General features: G+C 33.3%; 1 protein-coding gene across 1 annotated transcript; it reads left to right on the plus strand.

The window, feature by feature from the left end:
* Positions 1-321: 321 nt before the first annotated feature.
* Positions 322-10,039, plus strand: LOC111056625 (skin secretory protein xP2-like). The gene is made up of 4 exons (XM_039437627.1): positions 322-744; positions 4,301-4,486; positions 6,851-6,988; positions 8,850-10,039. The coding sequence occupies exons 1-4, from the start codon at positions 733-735 to the stop codon at positions 9,330-9,332; spliced, it is 819 nt and encodes a 272-aa protein (XP_039293561.1). The 5' UTR covers positions 322-732; the 3' UTR covers positions 9,333-10,039.
* Positions 10,040-11,644: the final 1,605 nt, after the last annotated feature.

Below are 11,644 nucleotides of genomic sequence, written 5' to 3' on the forward strand. Positions count from 1 at the left end.
ACTATTACACCTATCATTATTATATCCACTCTATGATTGTTTTTCTTCAGCTAAGACCGAGAAACAATGAATAGCTCTCCTGATAGCACAATGAAACTTGATAGTGTTTTCCACTATCACAATGAAACTTGATAGTGTTTTCCACTATCATATCATACATTTAAATGAATATCGAAGAAATTTTATGTAATTAAGGTGATGAGTGGTCCAAAGTGATAAATATTATATTACACAACTATTTTCGATTGTCTCCACTAATAGAAGAGTCAATAAAAGTAGCTCCTGTTTTCCAATGGATGAAGCAGGACGTTCTATCTCACAAGCCTAATGATGTTCCGGGTCTGTCATTAATAATTATTGTGAAAGATAACTCCTTTCAAGCTTTTCGACTGATTCATGCCACAAAAATGTCAAAGAAGAAAGAATTCATATGAAGACATTACAGTAGGGATTTTCTCCCGATGAATCAATCAGGAGCACGCCTATATTCTGAAGCCTATACTGGCACTCTTTGTTGATAAAATTAGAATAACTGGTGCAGTTTAGTGAAGGAATATATTATTGACTATTGTGGGGGTGCATTAGTGATCGGCTTACCTGCGAATTTGTGCGTAAATCATCTTCTGTCTTTGTCTAGCCAATAGGCCAGCTTGGTTCGTATAAACAGTCACTCTTTATCGCCTTCAGAACCAGTTCGTTTTCGCGAGTGAAGCTGCTAGCATCGCTATCAAGATGTCGCAAATTGTGAGTGCCATTCTTGTATTTTGTAACTATTCTCAGTGTGATCAATTTTGTTATAGATCATAATCATAAAACACTCCACTCGCATGGGCTACTTTTACACAAATTAATAAAAACAATATAAAAATCTTGAAGTACCCTTTATTTTTAAGTTAAAAGTTTGGGTCGAAACTATTTGTTGAACTATTTTAAGTTTTTAAAAAATAAAGGGTACTTCAAGATTTTTATATTGTTTTTATTAATCATAATCATATATGAATCTTTATTCTGGAATTTATCTCAGTGTTATTTTATAAGAATATATCATTCTATCATCTTTCAATATTTTATTTTTCACTAAATAAAGCGACAAAATTGAATTGAAAGAATAAGTAGGTACCCTAATCTTTGTAATCTCATATTTTTCTTGAACTTATTAATTTGCAATTCATACATTATCAACATTCCCGTTTAGAATAACATGGTACGGTACTGCTACCTAGTATTCATGATAGAGTTCTACTATTGATGCATCAATTATCACTTATATTTAAAAATAGATAAATTCTCTGTTAATTATACGTTGATAATAGTATCAAGTAATATAGCCTAGACTATTCTACCAATGGAGCTTGTAATAAATGATTATTTCTGAATATTTTGAATGGCCCAAGGCACACTCAATTTCAATTCATGTAATGTAGTAATGTATACCGGTGCTTTCTTTGATCAAAGACAATAATATAAAGCTTCTTTTTTGTTCTCTATGATATAATTGAGGCTTGTATGACTCCTTCATTGTTTGATTTTAGATCACATTCTTTGATAATTTCATATTATGATTATGCATGTCCCCTCAAATGTAATTGTGATTCTTTGCAACATCGTGATCCTATGTTTTCAAACATCAATTATCCTTGAAAAAATCACAAAATTCATTCAGAAGTTCGAATAAAATATTGTAAGTGCTTTTAGTAAACGAAAAAAATAAAGTAAAAATTTCTCAATCGAAATATTGATATTTTTAATACAAAACTCTCTAAAATAGGAGTTGAATAGGCTTAGTTCAATGATTTAAGAAGATTTATTATTCACTTATTATTTATTATTCTTAAATAACCGAACACTCAAGAATAATAATATTTTCAGTTTACTTATTTGTGCTTATAGTACAAGCATTGTTATAATGGTTTTTGAGCATTTTCAGATCCTCTATTCTGATCTATTCTTTTGAATATTTCATAAAATGCTTGTTTTCTATAATAGAATATTATAATAAGTTATATTCTTAATGTTCATTGAGTTATATATTTTTTATGGTAGAAATTAATCAATATGACTAGATTATGATTGCAATAAATCAGTGAACAAAGAACGTGGTTGTTCAATATTGAATATTGATCCTCTAGAATTTCCATAGTACAATAGGCTACAGCTATTATCTACTTCCATGGAGAATGTGAGCTGCTTCATTATTTTTTTCAAATGATCCAATATTATAATCAATAATTAATCAACAACTGAAATTATACATTTCGAAAAACATATAAGCACTGAGTTAGCTTACCTTGGAACTTATCCATAAAATGTAACTCTTGAAATAATAGTACCAATGTAATTTCTTCTCTCCATACCGTTCTAAAATGTAACAGTAATAAATAATTTTTGTGTAGTTGAGAAGTTGATATTGTGGTAATTATTCATATTGATTGAAAAAGACTAAGCAATTGTAAAAATCCACAGATTTATTGATACCGTACTTAGAAATTAGTTTATCAGAGATTGACAATGGTGTAATAACCGGTCTTTCTAAGTACGGTATCAATAAATCTGTGGTTCTTTGACAATTTCTTAGTCTTTTTCATTCAATATGAATAATTACCACAATATCAACTTCTCAACTACACAAAAAGTATTTATTTCTGTTACATTCAATCTCTGTCAATCTCTGATAAACTAATTTCCAAGTACGGTATCAATAAATCTGTTGTTTTTTGACAATTTCTTAGATTTTTTCATTCAATAGAAATAAATATATTGTAATATACTATGTTTGTCATAGCAATCAGTTCTTGAGTCGTAACACATTACAAGCTCCAGTAAATTTAAAATGTGCTGCCAATATTGTGAAAACGGAACAAAACAATATTAGTTGATCTCAATGAATTGCAGATTTCTTGTTGGCTCAAATATTCATCAGAAAATTCCATAAGTTAATATTGTGCTCTTGTTTGCTGTTTGTGTCAGTTGAAAGATGTCATCCATCTTCCAGACACCTTAATGAGTTTTCAAATGATGGGAGAGCATTAGAGAGAAGATAATCTTCATTAACAAAAGTATTTTCAGACAATTATGATGTTGACTTCCTTATACGATGAATGGACCAGAAGAATTCTGATTTCTCAAATGCGTATATCGGACTACAAATGATGATAGCCTCTCAAACTATTAGACTAATGAAGGGAAAAAGAGGATAACATGCAGCATGAATGATATACACTAAGCTATTTTTCAAGGACAAGAACGAAAAAATTACACGAAAGTAATTGAGATCGCTGGCTAGCTTTGGAATTAGTGAATACATTTTCAAAGTTGGATACCTACTTAAACATCATTTCATTTTCAACAATTGATGAATTATATTACTGGAGAATAATTCGTGAAATAATTATTATGGACTATATTCATTCATGAATTCCGATCATATTGATTTGGCTTAATTTGTAGATCTTTCCTATTTGAATGAATATATTTTCAAATGATAAATGAGCTGGATTCTACTTACAGTAGGCTACAGTAATAAGTATAGTAGCCTACACATAAAAGTAAGTATCAGTGTACGAGTCCGGTACAGTGGAAATATTACTTCAATAAGCTCTGATAGGACTATTTCCACTCAGCCCAGCTAAGCGAGTATGAATACAGCCAATGTCCGATTAGAGCTCATGGGAATGATATTTCAGCTGTGCCGCAAACCTTCACTAATACCGACATGTGGGGATCTGGCTTTATTTTGTTGTTTGCATTTGTCAGTTTCCTCAACTCTTCATAGGCTAATAAATTATTCAAGAATTGCTGATAATTTATATTCAACATGTGATGATAAGTTGTAATGTTCCTCGAAAAAAGTAAGATATTGTCATGTTTATCGTATTTATAACTTCATGGCAAAATGTCATTTTGTCTACGTGATTTGTAACTTATGGCCGAAAATTGAATAATAATTATGATAGATTTGTAAAATAACATCATAGTACCCTTTTTGAAAAGTTTTCAATATAAAATGACAAATTGAAAACACAAATAAAACAAATTAGGCTATAGTTTCGATGTTTCACATAATCTTCAGAGAACCAGAAGCCCAGAGAGAACCATCAATGCTCAGAGAACCTGAAGATGATGTGAAACATCAAAACTAGTTGTTTTAATTTATGTTTTTAATCTGTTATTTTATATTAAAACACTTTCAAAAAATGGGTACTATGATGTTATTTTATATATAAATAGGCTAACAATAAGTAGCCCTGAATACATACATTCTATTATAATAATTATTTGTCAAACTGAAATATTTTTTCAGTATATTCTCCTTTTGTCGATGGCTGTTGTCGGGAGCAGAGCACAATTCTTCACTCCGACGTCGACCTCGTTCTCAAGTTCGGTGTCGATTCCCGGCCAACAGCCCCTTGTCTACACTCACCAGACTGGGGCTGGAGGGGCTTCTGCCCTAGCCACCGCTCAGCATCCCAACGGATCAGTCTCACAGGTCATGAGTACTGTTTACTATTCTATAGAAAAAACATTTTTCCCTATGAATTCTACTGGACAGAAAAGAGAAACTTCAGTTACTATTTTTATCATCCCCACTTAGTTAGTATGCAAGTTGATTTTCCAAATTTCATTATACTCTAGAACTTCAGTTTCAGAATAGTAATGACTGATTGTAATACTGTAATGGAGTACTCACGTAAGGGATCAATGAGTTTAGGTATTCTCTATCTGTGTAGACTAAGTATTTGAGAGAGTGAGTTGGAACTCAGATATTCATTTTCACTCAGTTAATTCTGGAAGGATCAGTGTCAAAGGTCATTAGTACTCTCACTTATTCTCTGAGAAAAGCCATTTTCCCAATGGATTTCTGCAGGGCAGAAAAGGATACCATAGATTACAAAAGAAAATATTATCATAGAAAAGGAAACAATTCCAAAACAGTTCCTTATTCCAAATCACTTTCTCATGGACAATAAGATCAGCGGAAAAATTAAACTGGATATAAAAAACTGGACATATACAGTAAATTTCTTCTTCCATTTAGATATATGACTCGAGATTTCTGCTCTAGCATTGTTTTTTTTTCATTTTTCAGTTCACTCGCTTACCTTTACTTTGCGTACCTATTCCTCTGTTTTCTTCCTTCCTCCCATTTCTCCCTCCCCTTTTTTCCTCATCACCTCTCTCTTCTCTTCTTTGCCTGCCTATTACATGGGAAACCATAGTTGTCTAGGTATCTTCCTCTCTTTTTTTTTCTCTTCTCCAACACACCCAACCACAAAGCTCATGGTTTTTTATATTTGTAACATTTTATTGTATTTTATTTGTTTTGTAATTCTTTGTTATTTTGTTCTGTGTGTTTTAATAATAGAAATTTGAAATTGGTTGGATGAAAATCTGAAAACCATCCCATAAAACCCAATATGGGTTTTACCAACATGCGACATTGGCTCATTCTTTATCTGTGTAGACAAAATATTCAAAACTCAATTCGTGAGAATAATTGGTTAGAACTCAAATATTCAGTTTTACTGAGTTAACCCTAAACGGATCAGTATTAGATGTCATGAGTACTGTTCAATATTCTCTAAAAATTTCCTGTTGAAAAAAGACTTCATTGGTTCTTATATTGGAGTGTACCTGTAGGACTATAATTGTGGAAATGAGAATGTATGAACTCCTCCATAAGAACCAATGATATTTTCATTCTTTAAAGACGAAATAGTTAAAATTCAATTTGTGAGACTCAGTTCAAAATCTGATACTCAGATTCACAGAGTTGATTCACAGATTCACAGAGTTGAATCTGAAGCAACTCAAAAGTTAGTGATTCTAAATAGTCATGTCTTTTGATACGGTACCAAGTCAACCAATGGTACGATATTGTTTTGTTTTTTTATTGCTGAGTGGAGCAGATAGATTGATCAGTATTCTGCAAGCTGGTATAACTTATAGTTCAATTAGAATGATTTGGCCTTAGTTCGTTTCAAAGAGATCTATTTTTTCGGATACTTTCGATTCCACAAAACTTTGTATGAGGGATGAAAAATTCGGCGATGTAATCTCATTTACTCTCGACTAGTAGTTCAACAACTATTATTTGATGGGTTCAAAAGTCTATGGGTGAGTTTGGCTCTAGAATGGATTATTCTTGATTTTACTGTATCAGTAGTATAATAATTGGAGAAATCAACTCAAACTTGAAGCAAGGATTACCATCATCAGAAACTTGTTATAGAATATTGATCATCAGTTTTCATTATAAAATATGATAATTCTGAATGGAACTGATAGATCATTGAAAGGAGACTTAACGGTGAATTAAAGAGTTTGTACGTACGTACATTCTTATTTTTCGCGTCAGGCACTAGCTCAACTGTAAATTTCAACAGTAATGGAATGCTATAGACCAGATATTTCTCCATCTTCGAATAGTGTTATATTCGATTAAAACTTATATTTAAAACATATGAAGTGATAAACATAACCTATTTTTGGTCAATTTCTATCTAAATTTGGGAAAGGAACAGTTTTTGGCTTTAAGCCCATATTATTCCTTCCCTAATCATTCATAGTTGAGAATGATCTATCCATGATTAAATAAATGAATGAATGAATTCTAAACTACAGTAACTATATAGCCACAACTATACAACTGGTTTTATAGTTAATGTAGGTTGAACTAATCACATCCACTGAATTACAATCATTATTGAGTCAATTACAAGATATTTGTAGTCTTTCCATAGTCTTTTCAATGAGTAAATGGGATTCTTGATTAATTGATTGAATCTCAAAAAAATCTCGGAAAATTCTTTTCCGACCACATAAAATAATAATGTATTCGTCTTCTTCACAGGTCGGATCAATTTCAGGGCCCCATCGTAGGAGTCCTTTCGACAGGGATGACTCAAGCCAGCAGAGGATCCAGTCTGCTCCTCCGCCATCTTTATTTCAGCCAGTTAATTTTGTGTCTCCTAATGCTCCTGCTCCATTGGTCAGTATAACTCAAGAATCAATTACTGTAATACACTTGTATTATCATTTGAATACACTCAACTACTAATATTATTAATTTTTTTAGGGAAATACCGTGGGATTGTTTTATTTGAGCCAAGAGTTTTGACTCGATCAGTCTTTACAAACAGTTAATTGTACAATCATTGTAAAATTGTTAATAATTGTACAATCATTGTAAATTGTACAATATTACATTGTACAATGAGTTGTTATTCAGACTCATGATCTCATCGATCTCTCCCACTCAAAAGTGATGAAAATCTTTTCACACTATTATAAGGAGATTAATAATACTGTTGGAGAATGCAACAGTGGATTTCCATAAGAAGTGCTGAAAACAAACTCACCTCTGTACCATGAAGTTTCAAATTTTTATGGAGTATAACGTAGGCTCATAGACCCTGTTTGTTGACCATTACATATGCAGAAATGCAAATGAATTTTACATTCATCTCACGTTCTGCATGTTAAAGTGTGAATAAATAATATAGTGTATTCACTCATACTGTAGGGAGGGTACCTACTTATTATAAGAGAATTACTTTGGATCTTATGTCACTGTAGGGCTGGGCGTACACCGGTTAGTCAAGACAAGACAAGACATGATGAGACACGTTCAGTCACAATACTTCACATAGTTGCTTATGAAGACATGTCTAAATGCAAAGATTAAATTTATCCTATAAATAATGATTTATAATTTTTTTTTACCTATAAATTTGGAAGAAAAATAGCACAAGGAATACCTTATTATTTTATCTTCTATAATGTTATTGCATTAGTGTCATTTGCATTGTAAATGAATAAAAAATAAAATGAATAAATGATGTAGTTGTAAATGACTAATCAGTGTGAGTTGCGTTATACGCAGCAATGTGGAGTATTGTGTCTGATCATGTCTTGTCTTGTCTTGACTAACTGGTGTGTGCCTAGCCTAACAGTACATGTTCAGTTGTCTAATGCACATGAGCATCATAGTTCGCTGTTATCCTAAGCGTGCAATTTCTGTATTTATATATCTGGTTATTTTTATATCTGGCTATTCATGTTTAACCCATCTCGAAAACGGCTCTAACGATTTTCACGAAATTTGGAACATACTAGGTTTATGATATAAAGATTCGATTGCACTGGGTCTCATCCTTGGGAAAACTTGTTGAACGACATTAAAAGGATAATTCATCCTTGGCTGAAACAGCTGTGGATAGTAAAAAAGTGAGTGAGCGAGTGAGTATGTGAAAAATCAAAATATCGCATCCCCGAAATTCATAAGATGACGTGAAGCCAGCTGTGAAATATAAATCCCGATCATTTGAGAGAATTGTGTTCTGTTTATCAATAAATAAAAATAACGAACGAAGCTCGGTGCCCCGATATTTATAAATGAAAATAGAAATCCAAGTACCTTTTTTAAAATTGTTTAGTCACAACATGTTTCGGCTGTATGATGCTATTATCAAGCAATCATAATTGACTTGAAAAGGATACTTGGATTTTCATTTTTATTTATATTCGAGATTAGCATAAGAAAAAAGACAATTCGCTGTTATTGTATTCCAGAACTTTAGAACTCTCATGAAACTTTAGGTCTCTGAAGACATCCAACATTCTCAAGATAAGGAAGGAGTTTTCACACTAAAATTAAGTTATTCATTGCAGATGATCATATTCACGTGAAAATCTTACTCAATAACTTCCTACTCCAACTAACTTTTCACTCTTCATGCATGCAATGATCTCAATTGTTAATATTCTTACTTCATCCCACATTGTTTTATTATTTGTGAAAATTGCTTCTCATGGTAATCAAATTTGAATTCAACAAATTCTGTTGTCAGATCTCAGCAGCATCCTCAGCCCAAGCGGCCGCCCCAGCGCCCCCTCCCGGAGGCGTGACGTCAGCATCAGCGGGCAGCCAATTCTCGGCGTCCGCACAGCAGCAGTTCGCACCCTCGTCTGAATACGGTCCGCCGGCCGAGGCTGGAGCACTAGTCGGCGCTTTCGCTCAGGCGGCCGCAGCTGCCAAAGCCCCCGAACCGATCCTGGTCCGCGTACCGGCTTCCGAGTACGGCCTTCCCGGGACGCTGGTGGTCTCGAAGGGTGCATCCCGGTCTCCCCCAGTTGCCGCGTCGGAGTCCTCTAGTCTGGAGCATCTGGTGTTCGTGCCAGCTTTCGCTCCCGCTCCGGAAGGATCCCCGCAGGCGGCCGCTCCTCCTCCGATCAGTTCGTCAGGGTTCTTCCCTCCTGAGGGGGCCCTTCTTGCTCCCCCCGCGCCCGGGCCTTCACCCAGGGAAACACCTAGCCGACGGATCAGATTTTAAATAATTCATTCCACATGAGGAACACAATACTAGTCCTGAGTTTTCTACAGTTCATGAGGATTCTTCCAGTCTTTGTTGAATTTCCCGCTTCATTAACCAGATCGAACTTTTACAGACATTATAATAAGTGCGACCATATTCATGTAATTCTGATTCAGTGATACACGTGGATTGCGCATAATAGCCTTAGTCAATTTATCTCCGTGATGACGATGTGCAGACAGTAGAAAAATGTATTTGAAAAGTTGCCTACCATTAAGAAACAATCAATTATTGGGATTTTATTTTAAATCGCTATATACTATCCACTTATTATACTAATAACTTTCAATCATTTTTTTGCTTGGACTGCCACAGGGGTCTACTTTGGGTTTCTTTCTATGCCCTTCGTTCCGTGTAGTAGTGATGTATGCAGTACTTTATTTTCACTCTCACCTGAGGATATAATTACATTTTTCTATTGTAAATTTACTGAATTAATGATCTTTTATGATATGCATTCGAATATAGAATGTTGCCATGAATTTTTCTAGATCTTGTTTTTTATCACAAAATTAGCTATCCTTCTATTAGTCTACATAGTCTATATTTCTATCTAGAATATTATGTAATGAATGGGATATTATCCTGTAAAGTATTGTATAATATGTAGTATTTTTGATGTATTGAAAAGTAAGATATCAGAAATAAATGAGGAATAATATTGATGCTTGGTCTCTTATTCAAATCCAACAGATGGATTAGCCGTTCACCATCAACTAAATTGAAGCTTGTATTACCATAATTTCAGTGTTAGTTGGTTCACTGAAACGTGGAATATTACCAAAAAGTGATTCTCAAAATGATATGAATCACAGTTCCAAGGATACGTTCACTTCCTTGAAACTGGGAACAGAGAAAAATCATTGAGGCACTGGACCCAGGAGATTACTCTCTCCTTAGCCTGTTACAGTAATAGAGGATGGCGTCAAATCCTGAACATTTTTCAGGCTGTGATATTGAAGTACCAATCTACATAGATTTTTCCTCGATTGAGAGTTATGCAATGGATGGATGAATATTGATACTCATTACTTTAATGGAGGATGGAGTTTCATATCCTGAACATTTTTCACGCTGTAGTATTGATGTGCCAATCTAGATAGATTTTTTCTCGATTGAGAGTTATGCAATGAATGGATGAATATTGATACTCATTAGTATATACTCAATGAGTATGTGCACACTGAGAGCGGTCAGGTGTTTTGTGTTCCAGCAGTCTCAAAAGAATATTGATTACAAGAACCAATCAGAATCCTCCTACCAACTATCTACTTGTACCATTCTGATTGATTCAACAAGTAGGAGAGTTATGAATCTTGAATTTCTTGATCCATTACGACCTGTTGTTTCATCAAGCTTCCACAATAAAATTACCACTTGAAGACATATGGAATAATTTGAATATTGATAATTATCCACTAAGTAGCTAAAGCATGCTTCCGATACAAATGAGACTTATATTTTGAGAGAATATTCCACTCCAGCATAAACATTACTTCTCATATCAAAAACAGGTTTGTAAATAAAATTCATTCATCTTATGAGTTACTCATATTTTGAGAGAATATTCCACTCCAGCATAAACATTACTTCTCATATCAAAAACAGGTTTGTAAATAAAATTCATTCATCTTATGAGTTAACCTAGCTATCCTATTAACAAGTATAGATATTGTTGATCTTCCAACGTATTTTCGAGAAATGACGTTTGATTGACATGAAATTGATAATTCCAAACAGGACATAATGTAATTTAATAGTATTGATGTAATTTGTAGCCATACTTTGACAGTTATTCCCAATATAACATATTTTTGATGCTCAAGTCTCCTTGATTTTTATTGTGATTGATGAGGATAGTAAAAATTGAAATAAACTACTCTTTTATGGAGGTTTATATCTATTCAACTCTGAGAAAGCATGCTGAATGTTTGAGTACCAACTGGTTGAATTGTTTATTAGAAACCATTTCAAATAATATGATAGGAATACTTAACGAATCAATCATATATTTGATGGAGTGCACAAGCTTTCATATACTTTTATACTAGTCCACAAACACATCATGGAATTATTAATTAATAATATCAATAATTACATTCCACTCAACCTCAATCAAAAATTTAAATACTACTACCTCAAGTTTTTAACTTATTGTGATACATTCTTTGATTCATTCAGAGTATTACGTGAACCTTCAAAATTTCAAATAATTATTCCTGGACCAAACATCATGTGACAAAGCAGTGTGTGGTTACATAACCTTAACT

The sequence above is a fragment of the Nilaparvata lugens genome, chromosome 11, assembly GCF_014356525.2.
Source record: "Nilaparvata lugens isolate BPH chromosome 11, ASM1435652v1, whole genome shotgun sequence".
NCBI classification, from domain to species: Eukaryota; Metazoa; Arthropoda; class Insecta; order Hemiptera; family Delphacidae; genus Nilaparvata; species Nilaparvata lugens.